At 38.2% G+C, this 22,901-nt stretch overlaps 1 protein-coding gene across 3 annotated transcripts in view; it reads right to left on the bottom strand.

Annotated features, from left to right (window-relative positions):
* Nucleotides 1–389: 389 nt before the first annotated feature.
* Nucleotides 390–22,901, bottom strand: part of emilin1a (elastin microfibril interfacer 1a) — a 67,515-nt gene continuing 45,003 nt past the window's right edge. For 2 of the 3 annotated variants that reach the window (XM_028439490.1, XM_028439488.1), the window contains exons 2-12: nucleotides 22,130–22,246; nucleotides 17,972–18,156; nucleotides 15,632–15,731; nucleotides 13,615–13,723; nucleotides 11,934–12,167; nucleotides 8,965–10,248; nucleotides 7,204–7,618; nucleotides 4,926–5,051; nucleotides 4,817–4,834; nucleotides 4,599–4,733; nucleotides 390–3,220 (exon numbers count right to left, since the gene is read on the bottom strand). In XM_028439490.1, coding sequence (XP_028295291.1) covers nucleotides 2,901–3,220; nucleotides 4,599–4,733; nucleotides 4,817–4,834; nucleotides 4,926–5,051; nucleotides 7,204–7,618; nucleotides 8,965–10,248; nucleotides 11,934–12,167; nucleotides 13,615–13,723; nucleotides 15,632–15,731; nucleotides 17,972–18,156; nucleotides 22,130–22,203 — 3,000 coding nt within the window. In that variant the 5' untranslated portion in view covers nucleotides 22,204–22,246 and the 3' untranslated portion in view covers nucleotides 390–2,900. The remainder of the gene's footprint in view (nucleotides 3,221–4,598; nucleotides 4,734–4,816; nucleotides 4,835–4,925; nucleotides 5,052–7,203; nucleotides 7,619–8,964; nucleotides 10,249–11,933; nucleotides 12,168–13,614; nucleotides 13,724–15,631; nucleotides 15,732–17,971; nucleotides 18,157–22,129; nucleotides 22,247–22,901) is intronic. The other variant, XM_028439489.1, reaches the window with a different exon arrangement.

The raw sequence follows: 22,901 nt of genomic DNA, 5'->3' as shown, positions 1-22,901 counted from the left end.
GCAGGAAATACTTTTCAGCTTTTTTACGACAACATTAAATATTAAAAAAAAATCTCTGTTCAAACTCAAATGCAAAAAGGCTTTGTCAGTGTACGCTGTGAATAAAAAACATAATGCATTTGTACAAACAACACGACTATACCAACTGATTACCCCATTAACAAATGTTTGCATGAAAGGAATAATACAACTATAGTGAACAACATCAGTTAACACAGACATGGGCAAATGGTGGTCCAGGGGCCACATGCGGCCCCAAATTTAACACACAAAATGACTTAAAAAAAAAGAAAACTGACAGAAATTCACAAAACAACAGCAAAAATACTTAAATATACTCTAAAAACACACAACAAATATACACAAAATGACAAAAATGTACAAGACAGCGACAAAAATAAACAAAATGAATCCAAAAACACACAAAATGACAACAAAAGAGACATAAAACCATAACAAACACACAAAAACTATACAAAATGTCAATAGAAATATGCATAATAACTTCAAAAGCACACAAACCCTTTGTTGTTTCCTGTGTTAATAATCAGATTGGTCATTATTTTAAATGATGACAGGAATGTTGATCATGTGACCCTCAGATCAGATACAATCACATGTTTGTTGCCCTGTTGTGATAAAAGTTGCCCATCTCTGAGTCAACACCTTCCATGTACAGTAGTAATAACTCAATAAACTCTGAATTCTACACTGATTTTGAAATTATACAATAATAATAATGCAAAAAGTGAAATTAGTGATGATGTGCACGTGGCCCAGGGTTGTGTTTCTCAAACTGAGGTTAGCTGACCTCTTGTGCATCCATGAGCTGCTGATGAATCAACAGATGAAAAGATATATAGATCTATTCTTTCAATTAAGCAACATAAAGCCAAACATTATTTACCCTCACGAAGGTTTGATGGAGCTGCTCCACATCAACATGTTGCTATAAACACATGGAATTTACCAGTGTTAGTAAATTATTAAGATGCGTTTACACCGAACGTGACTTTAACGAATAAAGTTGCTCAAATCGCCCGTTATGAGTCGCTGGAACATTGTCGCGCTTTTTTCTCACTTCATTGTTTCATCTGCCTCAGTGACGTGATGACCGAGGAAGTGACGTAGGGACAAACTCGTTGCTCATTAGATGTCATTAGAAGTCGCTGGAAAAGTTAAAAATTCTCAACTTTGAGCGACTTCCAGCAACTCTTAAAGTGCAACTGAAGCGACTAGATTACATTCAAAATCAATGTAAATGACGCGACCTCAAGCGACCTCCCATCAAGCAACATAACTTACGCGATTACGGTCAAAAAATTGACAACTGTGAATTTTTCAAGCGACTTCAAGCGACAACTCCCTTGGCCGTCACTGTCTGTAGAGCTGAGGCAGCAGCCCCTCCCTCCCGCTACAGTGAGACAGCTGCAGTGGGAGGGCTGTACACTTTCTAAACTTACCGAGGCAAAATTAAAGCAGTTAACCCCTTGAATAAGTCTACATTCTGAGTGAACTCATCCTTTAGTAACTCGGTAAGTTGATCATTTAAATCGTAAAAGCGGCACTGTCAGTGCTGTAAACGTACAGTCAGAGAAGAAATGATCAGCCCTCTCAATGCAGCAGCCCTCCCAGCGCTGCTACCGGCTCCGCAGATACACACTGTTCTCTGGTCGTCACGTCACTGGAGCAATGAAGTGGAGCGACAATGTTCAAGCGACTCATTACGGGCGATTGAAGCGGCGCGCTTGGTGTGAAGGCACCTTTATCGCGCGATTGATTTGCATGAGTCGCGTCACTTGACATTGCATCATTTACATTGAATTTGAACGTGAATCTCCAGGATTGTTAATAAAGGAAAACCTCTCAGCTCTGTGAATGTTTACTTCTTCTTCTGTTCAGAAACCATTGCTATTATGGCGTGTTTCCTTTGGCGGTATCGGCTCTACACGTCTCCGCACTCCTCGCTTTCGGGACCCATACTGTTTTTTTGGAGCGTTTCCATTGAGCATCAACCTGACACGCCAAACTGCCAGACTCCACAGTTTGCACTTCTTTGCTGCCATCCTCACAAGATCGGCAACAAAAATCAATGGTGGCCAAATGCTTCTTCTCTGTGGATGAGTTGATGACTCTACACTGTGATAATCCTCTGAACCAATCAGTGTCTGCTTTGTTCCTACGTCACATTTTTAGACCAGGGCTGCTTTTTTGGAACCTCAACAAAGAAGGTACAAGACCAAGACTTTTGGGAGTCAAGATCAAGTCAAGACCAAGACCAAGACCAAGACCAAGACAAGACAAGACAAGACCGAGGCTATAAATGTCCATTTCAAAAACCATGACAAGGTTAAACAGGTAAAGAATATTCTCTCTTCAGTTTCGGTTTCCTTAAAATACTTTTGACAGATTTAAAAAAAGGAACGCATGAATCAAAGATGTTTATCATTTTACCAAGTTCTTCTCCTCATTCTCACATTAGTAAAGTTGAAGAATAGCAGGAATCAGTGCTGATCTTAACGAAAAAATTCAGAGTTCGGGCACTCTGAGACCGAGACAAGACCGAGTAAAAATGTTTACAAGTCCGAGACAAGACCAAGACCTTAAAAATCTGGTCTCAAGATCAAAACCGGAGGAGGTACTTTTTCCAAGTAGAGCCGATACCGCCAGTGGAAACGTGCCATTAGACTTTGATAAATCTTCATAGAATATACTCTAGGTGACAAATAATCCCTTTCTGTTTTTTTTTATAAACAGTAAAACAATGTCCAAACTTTCCAGAACTGAACCTCTAGTCTTTTCTGAATGAATCCCGTTCATGGGTTTGTTGCTGCTTCGTCAGCGGCTCAGTTCCAGAGTCCAGCAGACAAAGAACAAAGGTCCAGCATGAAATAAAAAGTCTAGAAGGTCTCATAGAGCAGCATCCCACTGAACATGGTCAAAGGTTCTGAGGAGTACGCTAGCTTCCCCGTCACCAGGTCGATGCACAACGTCTCCCCGGCCTCCATGGCCAGGATCACGTTGAACACGGCCAGAGCACCAGGGATGTGCTTGACCTCCGCCATGGGCTTCTCCAGACCTTCAGGCTGGTAGCCAGCAGAGTCCACCCGAGCCACCCCGGTGTTGGACTTGGACAGCACCGCCTCGATCTTCAGGTTCTTATGGCCGGTCAGAATACCACTGAAAAAGTACTTCCCTCTGACTGGAGCCGTGAAAACACCTGGAAGAAGAAAAAGAAGAAGAGCTCTAGTTATCTCTACTGTTAGTACATCAAGGTCAGGGATGGGAATCAACAACTGGTTCTTTCTGAGAACCGGTTCCCAGTAATCCAGTTTCTAGAATTTGCTTGTTTGCTTGCCTGTCAATTCCGCTTATCGGTTCCACTTACGTCGCAAATACGTGATGATGTCACACGCAAGCAGCGTGTTGTTTAAACTATAGAATGGTGGTTCCGTACTTAGGAGTCAGTGATGATTTGTGTAGTTTTTTGGCAGTTTAGGTGGTGTTTGAAGCGGCCAGGACGAGAGGGGGGCGGGCGATGCACCTGATGAGCAGTCCTCCTGAAAACATTTTCCCATTAAAAAAAACCTTCTGGTGACAGAGTTTTATGCTGATTCTGTCCATTTCCGAGTTCAACAGTGAATTCCATTTTCATAGGTCGATTCCGTGATTCCGTTAACATGGGTTTTATAGGACCCTACATAGTCCAAAGAGTGGATCAAGAAGTCCAACTAAATAGAAACCTTCCTCCCATCCCAACCTAAGACAGCGCCACCCTCTGGTGGTGGAGAAAGAGGGACACATTGCAAATGGCTGAGAAATATCTAAACTTGGTAACTTAGGCTAATCACATAACCTGGTCTGGACCAGGTTTTGAAGTGGATCAGATCTGAGCGAGTACAAAAGCCCCGCCTCCTGACCAATCAGATCAGAATCCTTTTGTTTTGCACAAGAAAAACGATTATTTTAAAAACAGCAGCTCTCATAAACAGTGTTGGAAAAATTGTGCAAAAGATGTAGGCAGTAAAAAATAAAGAATAGATTAGAATAGAATATCGTTATGAATTCCGCAGTGGGGAATTTTACTGCCATGATAGCTCAATAAAAAAAAAAACAACAAAAGGCAACACACAGAAAACCCAAAAGACACTTGAAAAATAGTGCAATGAAGATAAAATAAAATGATACAATAGAAGCAATATATAAATAGAAAAATAACATACAAAGAATAAAATACAGATATATACATATTTTCAGAGTTCTACCAAGATAACCAAGAGATGAAGGACAAATTGTGTGATAATATTTTTGAGTATGTTTTACAACAGAGAAAACCCTCAAAGGCTTTTCAGATCTGTAATAAGTTATCAATAGTTTCTAAAAACATTTGAAATCTTCTATTCCAAAGTGTTTGTGTAGGAGGTCACACAGGGACAGTTCCATGATGAATCTACGTTACATAACTCTATGTTATCCTCATTAGAGTGCTAATGGATTCTAGGGCTGTTGGTTGGTTTTTATTTGGTAGGAAAAGGAGTTTTATTGTGTTAAAGTGCTGACTTCACACTCACATGTTAAACATAGACTTCTAAACGTACCTGTTCTTGGATTGTAGATGTTCTTCTCATTGACAAAGACTTGGTTGAAGATGATGGTTCCTGAAGCTTTCATTGGTCGAGTCAGAGCCGCAGAGAAGGAGAGGCGTGGCACGTGAGCGTCGGAGCCTGCAGGACCTACAGAAGACAAAGGAGGAGCCATGAGTGTCAGATAACTCCATGGGGAGGTCCATCTGCTGTTTACTGAGCACAACACGTACCCTGTTCTCCTCTGAGGCCTGGAAGGAAACCACACAGAGACAAAAACCAGTCAGATCCACCCACCAACTAAACATCTGCTAAAGTAGTGATGGTCAGAGATGTTCTCACCTGGAGGCCCTGCTGGACCCTGCTTGCCGTCTCTGCCTTGAGGTCCCATTCTCCCTTGGGGCCCGAGTGGACCCTGGAGTCCTCGCTCGCCCCTCTCTCCACGGGGCCCGGGAAGACCTGGTGGACCTGAAGGTAGAGGAACAGTGTCAAACATAAGGTTCGTGGACCACATCAGGCCGGTCACAGCTTACAGTGTGGCCTGCACACATCAATACTTCATTTAAATATGATCATAACTGTGGATTGTAGGCATGGTTTGGGCTCAATTATAATTGTAATCATGAAATTGATAATTAATTATAGTTACAACGTAATTATATAATTGAAAAAATGACTTTGTAATTGTAATTGTCTTGGAAAGTCTATAAATTACAATTAAATGAAACACAAACCTGGTGAATCATGTTACAGTTCTATATCTCACACATACACAGTTAATAATTAATAAATTATGTTTTATCAATTTTCCCACTACCTGTCACTTCTCTTTAGGATAATTTTACATTTTTTATTTTTTAAATATAAATCTATAGGTATAGTGACAGAAAAAAGGGCCAGAAGCCCACACCATAAATAATACCAATATATGTATTGATTAGGAAGCCTAACAAGGTAATCAAGAGATGAGAAACTAATTAGATGATAGACTAGCATTAACATTAGCATTAACGTAACATTAGCATTACCATTTGCATGAGCCTAGCATTAGCATTAACTTAGCATTAGCCTAATATTGACATTTGCATTAGCATGAGCCTGGCATTAGCTAAACATTTACATAGCATTAGCTAAGCATTAACATAACATTAGCCTAACATTAACATTAGTCTTGCATTAGCAACACCTTAGCCTAACATTATCCAAGCATTATCCTATGATAATCTTCGCATTAGCAATAATGCCTCCTGCATCCCCACTAATTACAATGATTATTTTCCCCCTGAAAGTCAATTACAATTACATTCTCTATTGCTAAAGTTTAAATACAATTAATCACAATTACTGAGCCTTTAATAAATAACCCTTATTAAACATAACCTTCCTCTTGTGTTAGCATCTCTAATGCTAACAGGTCAGTTTGACCCATGTCTTAAATCAGCTGTAAAATACATTAATAAATATTATCTATCATGTATTTAGTTTCTCATCTGTCGGTTACTTAGACTTCCTATGAATATATTGGTATTAATATTTATGGTGTGGGTGTCTCAGCCGTTTTATTGTCACTAAACCCATAGATTTAATTCATTTTGACAGGTAGTGTAAAAACTTGATATGAAACACATTATAATTATTAACTACGTATGTCAGACATAAAACTCTAACATTGTTCACCAGGTTTGGGTTTAATTAAATTGTAATGCACTGTTTTTATCAAATTTCCATGCCAATTACAAAGTCAATTATCTGAATACAATTGCAATTGAATTATGATTATAACAGAAAGAGGTTTTTATCAATTACAATTTTAAGTATTTATGATAATAATAGTAATTATTAACAGCTGATAGACTGAATGTGATGCACAATACACTTTATATTTGACTTTTCTATCTTTTCTACCATGTACATATATATCTTTATGACTTTTTAAATTTGTATAATTATTGTTATTATACTATTTGTTTGGTTTTGTTCTTTGTTTCAAATTTATTTTTTGTTTTTTTTGTGGCATCCAGTGTGGACAGCAGAATATGAATTTCATTGTGCAGGCAAACATGTTTCTTTACTGTGTACATGACAATAAACACTTTGAATTAGGGCTGGGCAATATATTGAGATTCAAGATATACTGAGTTTTCTATTTTGGCGATATAGAATATAACAATATTGCCTATATTGAGATATATCTTTTTTTTTAACTTGTTTTTATTTGTAGAAATGACATCATACAAGTAGTTAATATTATTCATAGAATACAGTCAAACAGTGTGTATTTTATAGCTTATTTTGTATCAAAATGCTCTTTTAATGAGTCACTGCTTTCTTTACTTCTCAGAACAGCATAAGAAGATCAGTTAGATGATCACTGAGTGCATCCTAACACAGACCTTCATCTAAACAAGCCACACTACAGAACTCACTCACACGTGCTGTCCCTGAGGAGAAAAACAAAAAAGTGAAACATATTGATCAGCTGTTTGTTAATGTTATTGAGTTAAAAAATATTAATATCGTACATCGCCATTTGGAGAATAAATATCAAAATATGAGTTTTGGTCCATATCGCCCAGCCCTACTTATTATACTGATAATTGACCCTGGTCCTGGTCCTCACCCATAAAGTCTTGCTCCGTGAAGCCGTGGATCTGCCTGAGCAGGTGAATCACTGAGGAGTTGAGCGTATGAATCTTGGCGTTGACGTTCTCCAGCTGCACGTTGTGGATGTCGTCGATCACGCGTCCCTGAGACGTGACGGTGACGTTGAGTCCGTTAACGCAGCTCCAGAGCTCGGACACGTGCTGGTTCAGAACCTCCTGGATCCTGTCCAGACCGTCTGAGAACGAGTCGAAGCGTCCACACACGCCCTCCAGCTTCGTCAGCCTCCGCTCCAGGCCGTCGCTGGAGCGCCGACACTCGCCGATTTCTGTCATAAAGTTACTCCTGATGACCTGGATCTCATCGCCCAGAGAACCAAACCGGCCACTGGTGTCGTCTATGTGCTGAGTCAGCTCCTTCTGCAGGTCGTTGACCTTTGAGAGGAAGTAGAAACATGCTGATGAGTTTATCTTGGACGACTCTAGTATAAATACACATTCTTTCCCATCATTGTAACTGTTTATTGATCCATGCCAGTATCCACAGATGCAGAAGCATGTATTTAGAAGTCACTGTAATATGCCTGAATGTATTTATAGAAGAATGAAATTATTATCAGAGAACACCAACGTTATCAGAACCACTGAGTCTCTTTGACTGGAAAAATGTTTTAGTGCATGTTAAAGGAAATGTTAATAAAACATATAAACTAACACTTTTAACAGTTACCGACATATATCGGTTTGTGTATCTTCAGAAAGAAAATGTTAAAGTTGTTTAGCACAACCTGTATGAATACAGTAGACGTCTTAATGTGTGACAGCAGTGATATAAACTCATAGAGCAGTGGTTCTTAAACTGTATTAGCTCTAGTTTCCTCTTTGTCTGACTACAACGTTTTGCTTAGAAAACTATTTAAAACATCTATAGATCATAATGATGGAATGAATGAGTGATCATTTTTTCTTTAACATTTTAAAGAATATCATTAGGTAAATAAGTGGAAATAAACAGTATTTATGCAGTGGTTCACCAACCTTTTTTGGATCGAACCCCCATTTTTATATCAAGAATTTCTGGTGACCCCAAAGACATTTTTTCCTAGAATTTGTTTTTACTGCATTTTTTTTGAACTATAACTAAAGTATAGAAATGCAGTAAAAAAAACAACAACAATAAAACAGCTTTTTAGGCCGAGCTACCAGACTCTACACACCCTCACTTTGTTGTTGTTGTTGTTGTTTACACTAAGGTATAATCTATTGATGTGTACGCATCGATGCTCTGAGCCGGATTTTCAAAAAAATAAATAAACGAAAGTCAATTTCGCATTTATTTGTGAGTGAAATATTGCAACGGTTGGTGGTACAGAATCATTGGCACATACCAATAAATAAACTCTGTACATTTTTCTAATGATTACTCCTACGTTAATGCTTGTTGAATCAGGCTGTAATGTCACATGGATATTCTATGAGCAGATGTCTAGAACCTCTCAGAGACCTTTTTTTTTACTCGGTGGAACCGAGTTATTTGACTGAATTCTCAGGAACGTGGGACGTGCAAATTTTCCTGTTTTCCTAATTGAGTTTGAAAAACAAAAAAGGTGAAAGAATTCCTGTATCTCCAAGTCACACACACTGTGATGCTTGTCTTTGTTTTATTCTTAATAGTGATGTTTACCCTGACTTGAAACCACCCTGAGCTCCTCCTACAGCTCCCCCTACAGCTCCTCCTACAGCTCCTCCTACTTTATGTTGCTAGTGATGAATGTTCTTACCTCAGAGACGATGTCGTCCTTGGTGTTGGTCAGATCTATCAGCTGGTCTCCATGTGTGTGGATGGTCTTTCCCAGGCCCTTCAGAGTGTTGTTGAAGGAGTTAAACGTGACCATGATATGATCCAGTTCTCCCTGTAGAGACTTCAGTTCTCCTCCCAACCTTCCACTGTGAACGCTGTGACCATCCAGACGTTTGGTGATGTCGTCCATGGCGTTCCTACAGTGTCCCGTAGATTCCTCTACATCCTCACGCAGTCGTCCCACCTCCTCCTGAAGGTTAGAGCACACCTGAGAGCACGCCGACTCCCCCGAGTCCACTCTCCGTCTCAGGTCCGTCAGGTCCTTCTGGCACTGGTTGAGACCAGATGTGGTGGCGTTGGAGAGCAGACGTAGGTCCTGTTCTACTCTGATGCACACAGAACAATCCTTAAAGTCCTGGCCCAATGTTTCCACCTCCGTCACTATGCGGTTAAAGTGTTCCCCGTTCTTTCCCGTCACAGCGATAATCTTTTCAAAGTTATCGGTTAAATCAATGACTTTGTCGATCAAAGAGTCCCCCGTCACAGAGAGATCGTTCAGCTTGGTGTTAAACCTCTGGATCTCCTTCTCAGTGGACACCACTCTCCACTCCAGGGTCTTGACTGTGTCGTCCACTTTGGCTCCTTTCCCATTGGCTCTGCACGTCTCATTGCACATGTTGGTGGTCAACGTTAGCTTTTTGTCTAGGAAAGACGTGATGTTCTCCAGATGGTTCAGACGTCGACTATGATCTCTGACCGTGTCTCCTAGGACAGACATGTCCAGCTCTATTTTGTCCACTTTGAAGCCGTTGTCGTCGAGGCGCCCGCGGACTGTGTTCTCCAGCTGTGTGAGGTCTCTCTGGACCGTGTCCTTCAGGTTGTTCCCAGTGTTGGTGCACCTCTGCTCAGCCTTCCTCACCGTGTTGTTCATCCTCTTCTCTAACTCCCTCAGCCGGCTCAGGAAGCGCTCGTCGCTCACTTTTCCCTTTCCTCCTCCTCCTTCACCTCCACCTGAGGTCCCAGGAAGCTCCTTGTCCAGCCGCCCTTTGATGGCGTCACATTTGTCCGCAGTAGACGTGACCCTGACGTCCACCTGGTTCAGCCTCTTCTCCAGTTCGGTCACGGTGCTACAGCAGGCCTTCTCACTGCGGTAGATCTCCAGGCTTTGTCTCAGGTGCTGGTTCAAGGACCCCACCAGCTTCTCCAGACCTCGGATCCTCTCCTGGTCCTCCTGCTGCTGGCGTCTCAGGTCCTCCACCCCCGCCTGGTGGAGAAGGAAGGAGGAGGAAGAAGAAAATCAGTGATGAAAGAAAGAAGGTTGATCATTTCCTCAGCAGCAATGTTCACTCTAGAACAGTGGTTCTCAAACTTCTCACAGTCCCGTACCTCTTAAGACCTTTAACCTGAAGCATGTACCCCTATTCCTGCACACTTAAAAACATAATAATGTAATGTCATATGCAATGTAGCCCTACAGTGAACTTTACCTATCCTGTTGAGGAATAATATATAATAATAACTACAATATTTGCATTTCCTGAAGAAAATGCACGTGAGGATGCAGGTGCTGGTCCGCGTCGCACTGCATTAGCTTATCATTGCATGAGTATTATCTAGCATTAGCCAAGCAATAGCACTAACCTAGCATCAACATTAACATTAGTATAGCAATAACAATAGCCTTACATTAACATTAGCTTAGCATTAATACTGAGCTAGTACTAGCATTAACATAGAATTATCATTAGCCTAACATTAGCATTAGTCTAACATTAGCATTAGCCTAACATTAGTATTAACCTAAAGGTTAAACCAACCTATCATTAGTTTTCATTCAGTGGAGTTCAGATACTCTAGGAGCTAAAGTCTATGTTTGATTATAGAACCACTGAGAACACAGAGTTCTTTGGATGATAAAACTAAATGAATAAGTTGCTTTGAAGTTAAACAGTTAGTGACTGTGCTGCAGCATAAAGCCTAAAAAATAAACACACTACCTGGGTCTCTATTACAGATTTTTGCAAAATAAAAGCGATATTTCTAAATGTCGACAAAGTCTGATGTGTCTTTGAACGCGTTTCCAAGGTTGTTTTAGGGGCGGAGCCTGGTAACTCTGGTGAAATCTAATCCTATGAGACTTCTACAGGAAGATGGACGCTTAGAACCTCCTTAGAACATTCTGTATTCCTTTGTTTCACGTCTAATGTGGCACTAATTATTATTAAGTCTAATAATCACTAATTATTATTAAGTATTTGTGTAAAAAATGTTTCCATTGATCTTTTGTGACACATTTCAATATTGAAACGTCTGAAATTCATCCTCATAAAACTTTTCAGCGATATTTAAGTGTTTATTGTAAATTCAGATGTTTCTATTTCCAGTTTTTATTGAGATAATTAGATTTTGCACATTTCCAAAGGTAATAAAACACAGCTAATCAATGAATTTAGACTTTTTCTATTTATTTATTTATTTTCTCTATTCTCTACCAACACAGGGTGAAATAATATTCCTCATCAGAAACTATACTTTAATATCTATAATGACTATATGACTTCTGTGTAGTTCATTTTGACTTCTTTTTTAATAATATGTTAAGGTTTCATTTATTCAGACAACTTTTTTTCAGTGGAAGTCAAGGACACATTAAAGCGATCAGCAGATGCCTCTGAGGAAGACTGGCAGTTGACAGTGGAAACATGTCAGGAGATCAAAGTAAATTTCTTTTAAAAACTTGTCTGAATAAATGAAACCTTAACATATTATTTTCAATAAGAAGACAAAATGAACTTACATATATATATATATACATATATATATATACATATATATACATATATATATATATACATATATATATATACATATATATATATATATATATATATATATATATATACAGTATATATATGTGTTACTTGGTGTTGAACTCATGCTATAATTCACCTGGCAGGCAGAACAGGAAAGTGTGACTCTTCTCTCCAACTCCGTCAGTATCTCCTCCTTGAGTTTATGGAGCTGATCTCCTCCAGCTCCTCCTCCAGCTCCTCCTCCTCCAGCTCCTCCTCCTCCAGCTCCTCCTCCTCCAGCTCCTCCTCCTCCAGCTCCTCCTCCATCCAGCTCATTGCTCCCTCCATTCACCAGATGGTTGTTGATGTTAAGAAGCGTCTGATCGTGAACCTGCAGAACCATCACAAACGTGGTCAAAGTGATCAATCGTTTGGTTTCTGTTTCCTCCTCTTTGTCTATTTATTGATTTTATATTTAAACTAGTGGAGAGACTAGATGATAAAACATTCATCTAAATTAATCCTAACAATATTTGACACAAGAAGCAACGTTTTCCTAATTTAAATGTGTTTGTTTATGACAGAATCCATTAAAACAATGATCTTAAACAACTAAATAGTGTTTATTATTTAGTCACTGAGTGCGAACATAATGTGTAATATGAATAAATAATATTATGATTACATTGTTCACAAAGCATTAACTTACATTTAATTAAGATAAATTCATGCTTTACTGGATTTTTAGTAAACTTTCTAAAACAAATGTGTTTTTGTATTAAAAAAATAAAAACATCATTTAGTCCAGAACATTCCAGAGAAATATAAACTAAACAGTGTAAAATATTTATAATATCTGTGGATATCATGAAATACACAGAACAACTGATGAAGATGATGAATTTAGTTTAAAATAGTTTTTCTACATAACAGTTGATAAGTTGGGTCAGACGAGGCTATCTGTAGCTGCTACATGTTTAGCACTGAGGTGTTAGCTGCTACATGTTTAACATTGAGTTGTTATCTGTTGCATGTTTAGCACTGAGGTGCTAGCTGCTACATGTTTAGCACTGAGGTGTTAGCTGCTACATGTTTAGCATTGAGGTGTTAGCTGCTACATGTTTAGCACTGAGGTGTTAGCTGCTACATGTTTAGCACTGAGGTGTTAGCTGCTACATGTTTAGCATTGAGGTGTTAGCTGCTACATGTTTAGCATTGAGGTGTTAGCTGCTACATGTTTAGCATTGAGGTGCTAGCTGCTACATGTTTAGCACTGAGGTGTTAGCTGCTACATGTTTAGCATTGAGGTGCTAGCTGCTACATGTTTAGCATTGAGGTGTTAGCTGCTACATGTTTAGCATTGAGGTGCTAGCTGCTACATGTTTAGCACTGAGGTGTTAGCTGCTACATGTTTCGCATTGAGGTGTTAGCTGCTACATGTTTAGCATTGAGGTGCTAGCTGCTACATGTTTAGCACTGAGGTGTTAGCTGCTACATGTTTAGCATTGAGGTGCTAGCTGCTACATGTTGAGCATTGAAACATGTAAGTGGGAGTTTAGTCACGTGTTTTCAGGGGGAAAACAAGTTTTACAGTAAATAGAAGCAGGTATTTTTATGTTTTATTGGGGCCTGATTTTTATTTGTATTTTTTTAAGTTTCTGAATTCTGCATTTACTGTAAACACAGAACTTGGAGTCTCTATTTAAAGTATAAAACTAAATACCACAACATGGATTTGGACCAGGATAAATCAACAGCCCTACTTCATACACAATACATTCGTCTTCAGCAGAAAAACATGTTTAGTTACTCTTTAACATGCATGGTGTTTGGATCACCTGTGTCCTGTTATAAAGATGGTCCAGCTTGTTCTGGATGCTGTTAATGGTTTCTTTCATGTGTGGCTGTGCTGAGTCAGCAGGAACGATGGCTCCACTGATCCCAGACCTAAAGAAAAGAGTCAAAATGTAAATATTCACTAATACACGACAGTGAGATAAATATCAGCTGTAAACAATGGGTGTAGAGAGAATGGACACATATTTCTCATACAATGGAGAGAAAAACCCTAGTGATTTATTTACAGTAAACATTGATGAACAGGAAACAGTTTTCACTGATTTCCATAAACAGGATTTTCCGTGTGCTCATGAGCACTTTCTACAGCAGGGGTGCACATACTGACAGCTCTTCATGATCTACTGTGTTGGAGGGGGGTTATAACTGTAATCAACTAGATTTTAATATTTACATGTATTATCATTATTATTACAATTATTCCATTAAAGCTGCAAGCAGCGTTGAACAGGCCCTCGCAACCACACGCATGTCGGGACGTGGCGCACGTTGAGGTGCGGCAGAAAGTGTTTCAAGGATTATATCGCAAACTTTCCTGCAATGTTCTGTGCAGATATAATGTCTATGAATTCCTTTTACCAATAGGTGGCGCTATGACTGAATGACGGTTGGGTTAAATCATACAAATGAAAGCTGCTATAATTAATTAGCATCTACTTATCTCTACAAACTCTTAGTAATTACCCTAAGCGTAGCACAGTCCTAATACGAGTTCAGATTTTCATGAGTTAGTGAACGTGTTTAAACCCTCATCAATGTGATCACTTTTCTGTAAGAATAATAATAATAAAAAACTAGGTGCATTACAATAGTGTTCTACGCACCGTTGTCCTCGGGCCCTAATAATTATGAAATATTTGTATATTATTAAGGCTGGGCAAATGTAGTTGTAAAGCGTATTTCATACACAAGGCAAGTCAATGTGCTTTACATGATGAAAATGTGCAACTGAAAATTTTTTAACAGTTTGAAAATCAATCAAAGAAATGAAAAATCTCAGTCGTAGAGAAAAAGAAACTAAAATGTTTACATTGGATGCAGTTTGTTCCATTTCTTTGTGTTAAAATAAAAAAGTAATATTGAAACATTAACACATAAAAACTGAGCTTATTTAAAAAAAAAATACAATGAAGAAAATTATTTTGAAAATGCAAACGCAGCTGCTCACGTCATGAAAGACTCGGGTTCAGTCAGGAGCACACAGAGCGTTTCACTTTGTTCTTTAGAAGAACTTCAAAGGCTTCCACACATGGACGTTGTTCTGAAGACGTTGATAATAAAAGTACCTGATTGGGTCGGTGTGAGCGTCGGTGAGCAGCGTCACTACCCAATCCTTTCAGATCCTTCCAACGCATGCGTGAAACGCGTCTCCGTCCGGTCGGCGTGTTTTACACAGTTTGTGTTCTATTTAAAAGATTGAAACCCTGCTATTTAAGTAGAATTAGTCATTTATGTTTTAAGTGAATTCTGATTCATTTGGGTTTTTATCTTATTTCCTGTTTGGTTTTTGATCGTCAATGTTGTGTATTGTGTTTCTATCAGTAGTTTATTTTTATTTTTATTATTAATTAAAAACACCACAAAACAGTCACTTATTTAAATGTGTACTATTATAATATTTAACAAACATCGTATGGTCGGTTTACATTTAATGATCACGTCCCAGCAGCTCTGTCGTAAGGATTGCGAGTGCAGGAAGTGACGTAGCCTACGTGCATGCATTGAAAGGATCTGAAAGGATCAGGCCCGTGAAAGGATTGGGTAGTGACAGGAGGCTTTAGGAGGGTCTTCTTCTACTTATTATTAGTGGTTGTAAATGGCCAGATCAGCGCACTAGCGCCCCCTCAAACTGAGGTCAAAAGCTGAATTGTTAGGTTTCATTTTTAGTAAACGTGACTGTGCCGTTCTCATTCATTTATGAGGTCATGTGCGCGATCAACATATTGTGCACCCCTGTTCTATGGATAAACATGCAGATGAAATATTACATTAACGTACAGCCGCGTGTTCATGCCGTCGATGGTGGTTTGCATGTTGTTGACGTCTTTGGTCAAACCACGGATGGTTTCCTCCAGATGTTTGATCTTCTCTGAGTCGCCTGAGGACAAACATGAGATCAGCAGCATTCAGGACAATAATAATTTTTCAATAATAATTTTTCATTTTTTTTGGCAACTGTACTTTCTTTTTTTTTTAAAAATGAGCCTGTTACTTTTAAGACCTTCTAAGATGACGTCACAACGTAAAAAGACTTAAAATGTTGGTAGTTTGATATTTTTTTCTGTTAAGCAGGTCGTTTAGTTTTATAGTTAATATTTTTCAAGTTCTTAAAAATGTTCTGGGTTTAATTGAGCATTTTAATTTTTTTTTTTTTTAACATTTTATTTACAAATGTTATTTATAACGAGTGCTAAATCCTCCATATGTTGGTAAACTTTAACAGATTTGATTTATTTCCAGTTTTCTATAAGTTCTTAAAAAAATTAAGTATATGGAATTTTCTGGTTAAAATTATTATTGAAGTGACGTTTGTTTTACTTTTTTACTTTTATTTTTATTTGAGAACTGAAGCCTCGTACTTTTACCATCTCTGTCCCTTTTGACATTTAAAATGAAGATACAACTGTTAATAATGTCTTTCTTTTACCTTCACGTGTTGAGCTACTGTAAATCTGGTGTATTTACAACTTTGGCTGTACATTAATACACACTGTCCCACTCAAATAAACACATAAATATATACTGTACACAGGTTTTACAATAGAGGGCCCCAAACAGCATCTTTCATTGGGTTCCCATAAGCTACAAACTGGTCTGGGCTGAGTTTTTGTCCGTGATGTCTGACTAATATAAGGAATTACTCAGTGATCCAGAACTAATAGTTTTATGTGTGATTTCCATTAAAATAATTCTCTGAGTGTTTTTTGTTTTTGATGTTATTTCTCAGAAGTAACGGAGCTCGTCAGGCTAATCTAATCATTCCCATCAAACACAACCCCACACTGTCGTACCAAAGCACATCAGATTAGTTTAAAAGGCTTCAAATAAAGTTCAAAGTGTATCTACGTCCATAACTGCTTTTTAACTACCAATAAAAGTGTGACAGACACAAACAGCTGCTTTGTTTTAAACTTCTTCTAAAATATAAAACAGTCTCTGTTTGAAGGTTTCACCACATGGGATGTGTGTGTGTGTGTGTGTGTGTTTAGTTTTTATGTGAATGTCACTCGTTCCCTGTGTGTGTGTGTTTCCCTCTTGTCTCCACACAGGTGACACCTCCCTGATTGTCCGCTCTCACTACTTCAGTCAGATTATTTGTTATTACTCTGTTTAAATTCCATCAGTTTTCTGTGATCACAGATTATCAGACTGTTCTTCTCAGGGTACACGCACCCCTGTTTGGGAACCACTGGGTTAAGTTTCCTCTGTTCTCAAAACTTTCTCTGAACCTCCATCCATGGAGGTTTTCTCATCCATAGTCTTCCTTTTAATTAAACCACCGATGTTTGCTCTCTTTTAAACTTTGGCTTTGTGTGTGTGACCATTTCGTCAAAACAAAGCGGCATTTTTAACGATTCCATGAAGTGTGAGTAAATGACTGTAAAGAGCAACTCATTAGCTTTCAGAAACTGTTGGAATTTCCCAGATAGAGCAAATATTAGCAGAGTTACGCTATTTTAAATTAATGTGTTCCCCAAGATGCGTTCAGGGTCCCTGGGAAACCCGGACATTTTATAAAATCTGGCTGGACAAGACGTAAAAAGACAACATGTGTGGGTAAATGTGGACGTATGTTAACCCTACACTAGTCCTCATCTGTTGACTATAGTCAACGGTTCTATGTGGAAGTACCTGTAGCACTTGTATATATGGACTGTATATATTTACAGTATTTGTATTTATTTATATATTTATCCTTTACATTTAACATTATTATTGTTTCTGGTTTGTTTCTTTCGGTTCTTCACACCAACTACCAAGTTAAATTCCTTCTTAAAATGTACTTGTAAATAAAAAACCTTTCGGATTCTGAAGCAATATATATATATATATATATATATATATATATATATATATATATATATATATATACTGTATATATTATTACCACAGTACCGTTTGATCACTGCTAATGCTAATCTGTTTTTCGTTCTTACAGTGACAGCTGAAAAGTCACATTTTAACTCTTTTCCAAAGATAACGTTATGGGTTTTATAAATGCTAACAGCTGTTGTTATGGTTAGCCACGATGCTAGCTACTACTGCTAGTTTACAGCAGGACGAGGATAAACACAGCTGGAAAGTGAAATTCTTCAGATTGTTTTGATGATTCCAAACCTCCGGTGCCTGTGTTGGAGCCCGTTGGTGTGACGTGGGGTCGCCCTCCATTGACCTGTGTGTCGGGGGTCCTCGGGGGCCCCTGGAGACAGTCCTCCCCTGTGTAACCATGGCAACACTTCCACTCCATCTCAGTCACCATCTTATAGGCCACCTTATACCTGGGCCTCCTGTATGTACGGTAGCTGCAAAAGACCACAATTGGATTTAAATGATTAATGTTACACTATGGAATCTAATCAAACAAAATAATCAACTGACTGTAGTATTATCTGATATCTAATATAATTATTGATTATTGTTTCTATTTATAGAGACAAATATATCCAGACCGACCCAGAATACATGCACTGTTAGTTAAATAGAGGCTCCAAATGTTAAGAAATAAATGTATTTTTGTAATTACATGTTAGACTATTAATGCAGCACTAATGACACGTATGTCATCTCATAGGGACAATATCAACGATGTGCAGCCGACCTTTTTGGAGCCAAAATGTCAAGGTCAAAGGTCAAGGTTGCATTCAAGTGTCAAAAACCAAAATGTTCCATAAGTCTACAAATATTTATCGTACAAGTTTGATGTTTACATTTATGTAAAGTTAATTCTCAAGTGGAGTATTTTATTTAATTAGACTGAAGCTGTACCACATACCAGTAAAAAGATCAAGTTCATGATGTCACAAAAAAGGACTTTTTTTCCTTATAACTTGGCCACACATTGAGACACAGTGCTCAGACTGGTACCATTGAACTACATTTCCTTTCAATGTGAGACCTTGACCTTTGCTCAAGGTCATATTTAAGGTCAAGGTCAGTTTTCTGTTTCTCCTGCATTATTACTTTCATTTTCATTAGTAAAAAGAACAAACTCGTCAATAAATCCAGATACAGGTTGTTATTTTTGCCATTTTTTTCAATTTTCAATTGCCAAATACGTATTCGCCTTGTTATTACAGGTCATGCCTAGTTATTATTATTTTGAGGAATAAACACGTTTAATTGGAAAATATTGAGATTCTATTATTTACCATTTATTACTACACAAACAAACACAAAAGTACAGAAAACTGGTAGCGATACAGGTAATGATACATATTCACAGGCACTGAGTATTGGTAACGTATTTGTTTAAATGTGAACGGTACATCTGTGGCAGACATGGGCAACCGGTGGCCCGGGGGCCACATGTGGCCCTCAATCAAATTTGTCCGGCCCCCAAAAGGAAACACACATAATGACTCCACAAAATGACCCAAAAACACACTAAACAACAACAAAAAGACACAAGCTGACGTCAATAACTCAAAAGATGATTATATAAAATGTACAAAAATGCACAAAACACACAAACATTTAGTTTTTTTCCTGTATATTTGCTCAGATTGTCTGTTATTCTAAAATATTTTAATAATGTGTTCCTTGGATCAGACAATAACATATTTTTGGCCCCCACGGTGATAAAGTTGCCCATCCCTACACTATTGTATTCAAAGCACACGTTTAATAAATGACGTAAAGTCGTCTGCTCCACATAATAAACACATGTTCCTGTTCCTCGTTTAAAACCATCTGTATGTGCTTCAGCTGAAGGTGGTAATCATTATAGCAGCGCCACACATACTGTATTCAGGAAGTTAGCATGCTAGCAATAGCACAGCACATCAAAGCACAGCACATCAAAGGCACAGTCATGGTGGACTGAGTTTAATCAGATAAAAACTAACACTGTTCCCCTCAAAACTGGATTATTTATGATTTCTGACCTGTCGGGCACAGATATATATATATATATATATATATATATATATATAAATATCATATAGATATATATCAGGCAACCATCACCTTGTTATTCATGTGACTCATATGTTCATGTTTTCCAAAACGAGTCAGCTATATTAAGCTTTTTTTGATAAATATGCCATATTTCCTCTTGACGGGGGAATTTTGCTTTTCTTTGGTAGGAAACATTATGTAATAGTTGTTCAGCAGTGGCTGGAAAAAGTCCCTGAACAGAAGGAACATAACGAGGTCACATTAAACGTCTCACCAAGATTTAAAGCTCATTTCTAAAGCCTGTTAAATGAGAGCGAGTTCAACAGGTCTTTTTTTCTGTGTCCACATCTACAAACAAATCAGTGCTCGTCTCAGATCTGTCCCTCCGTCATAATAAGAGATGGAATCTCCTGAGTGGGAGAATGGGGGGGGGGGGGGGGGGGGGGGCGGGGGGGGGGTTTCTAGAAAAACAAACCACAGACCAAACATACAGGCAGAGTTCAGACAAGAGTGAAAGAAAGATGGACCAGATTTAGACCAGGGTTAGCCTAGGTTTAGCTCAGGTTTAGACCCAATTTAGAGCAGGTTTAGACTAGGTTTAGAACAGGTTTAGACCAGGTTAATCCCAGGTTTAAAACCAGGTTTATCCCAGGTTTAAAACCAGGTTTAGGCCAGATTTATCCCAGGTTTTAGAACAGGTTTAGCTCAGGTTTAACCAGGTTTAGCTCAGGTTTAAACAGGTTTAGCTCAGGTTTAAACTGGTTTAACTCAGGTTTAAACTGGTTTAGGTCAGGTTTAAACTGGTTTAGCTCAGGTTTACACAGGTTTAGGCTCAGGTTTAAACTGGTTTAACTCAGGTTTAAACCTGGTTTAGCTAGGTTATGGTTAAACTGGTTTTAGCTCAGGTCTAAACAGGTTTTAGCTCAGGTTTAAACTGGTTAGCTCAGGTTTAAACTGGTTTAGCTCAGGTTTAAACTGGTTTAGCTCAGGTTAAACTGGTTTAGCTCAGGTTTAAACAGGTTAGCTCAGGTTTAAACTGGTTTAAACTCAGGTTTAAACTGGTTTAGCTCAGGTTTAAACAGGTTTAGCTCAGGTTTAAACTGGTTTAACTCAGGTTAAAACTGGTTTAGCTCAGGTTTAAACTGGTTTAAACGCAGGTTTTAAACTGGTTTAACTCAGGTTTAAACTGGTTTAGCTCAGGTTTAAACTGGTTTAGCTCAGGTTTAAACTGGTTTAGCTCAGGTTTAAACTGGTTAACTCAGGTTTAAACTGGTTTAGCTCAGGTTTAAACTGGTTTAACTCAGGTTTAAACTGGTTTAGCTCAGGTTTAAACTGGTTTAGCTCAGGTTTAAACTGGTTTAACTCAGGTTTAAACTGGTTTAGCTCAGGTTTAAACTGGTTTAACTCAGGTTTAAACTGGTTTAGCTCAGGTTTAAACTGGTTTAGCCTAAGGCTGCTGAGCTCCTCAAAGGCTAATGATGAGGTTTCTTGTAAAAAAAAAAAAAAACATTTGTAATGTTTGAGTCATTCTACAGTGATTTCACTCTCACATGTGATTCTCTGGGTATTTCCGTGTCTTACACAACGTCAGGATGAGAAATGAGAATTTTATCAGAGATCATCAGAAAAAGATCATAATCACATAATCACAGCCTTAGTGAAAGCAGACGTTTCCTGAGCAGATGGACGACACTCATACTAACACTAATGATTAGAATTAGAGAATAAAAGGTAGAAACTCTGAGTTCAATGAGTTGAGGGACAGAGTTTGAATCCCAAAAAGTTCAATTTAGATTCTTTAGGTTGTGATTTGTTTCAATATCAATAAAAATGCTTCAATGTTGATTCAGTAAGACGTAGAAATACAAAAATAGAGTACCTGTTGACATGTTTTTAATATATATATATATATATAAGTGTGCATTGATTCATCTATTAGATCTATCTTAGATTTATTTTCCTACGATCCAACTACATCGATCTGTGCTCGGCTAGTTGTCCTTCCTGATCACACATATCCATTAAAAATGATTTTAAAGGTAATCAAACAATCAACCACTGCTCATTTAACCTGAACACATCATTTTTTAAATTAATATTGTCAGAAGAGTAGTGCCATCACGTACCCCTAGAGGTACACGTACCCTCATTTGAGAAACACGGCTCTACGTTGAACAGTAATTTAGATTCTCTACATATCACGTACTTGTAGTGGATTCACCAATAAAGCTGATTTTGACTTTGTTTATAAAGTAAATGAATAAAAGTAGAGCTGTTTGTTCGCTAACAGGATGAATAATGGTGATTATTATACATTATTATATATTATATATTGTTTTAGCAGCCCGACTAGAAGGTGAGGTATGAAGTGATACTCACGCTACGCGGGGACACTGTCCCCATGTGCAGCGCTGGTAGTCGGGCTTAATGTACGTCTCCACTCCGTCCTCCATCACACAGCTCACTGTGCGTGTGACCACGTACGCACACCAGTTCCTAAACACACAGAAAAGAAGACGTGAAATAAAACATACACACAAACTCTACTCCACACACATCCTGCTTGACCTTTCTTTTTTTCTACAAACTGGAGAGAAACGTGTGTTTCCTTCAGAGAACTGAGCAGGCTGTTGGATCAGAATCTAAAAAAGCTGGAGTGGGTTATTATTCTGCTCAACACTCCAGAGAAATCAGGGGCAAAAGTCAGATTATTTACAGGATAATTGTGTAGTTTCAACAATGGACGCCATTGTGGCTCTGCCAGTTTCTGCTGACGACGAGCCCAGAAAAGACGCACATACAGTAAGTCTCTGCTGTGTGTTTAAATCATCATCATCATCATTTATCCTCCTTATATATCAAAGAGGACATTTCTGATCTATTTGATGCATTAACGTATTATCTAGTAATTCTTGGATCAAAAATAATCTAAAAAAATACAATTTTCAAAAGCACTTTTTACTTTTTGTAGTATTTATTTACTATATTTATGTTTAAGTATGGAGGGCTGTTGTAGCGATCGTTGATAATGAAAACGTACAGTATATGAGGCGGGCCGAAGTTGTAAAGGTACAAATAATCAGCACAAAGTGAAACTAGTTCAGACCAAAGGGTTAGCAAAAAACTAAAATATCCATAATGACCAACATAA

The sequence above is a fragment of the Gouania willdenowi genome, chromosome 24 (genome assembly GCF_900634775.1).
Source record: "Gouania willdenowi chromosome 24, fGouWil2.1, whole genome shotgun sequence".
NCBI classification, from domain to species: Eukaryota; Metazoa; Chordata; class Actinopteri; order Blenniiformes; family Gobiesocidae; genus Gouania; species Gouania willdenowi.
The sequence above is the reverse complement of the archived record's forward strand: the minus strand, read 5'-3'. Positions and strand labels throughout refer to the sequence as shown.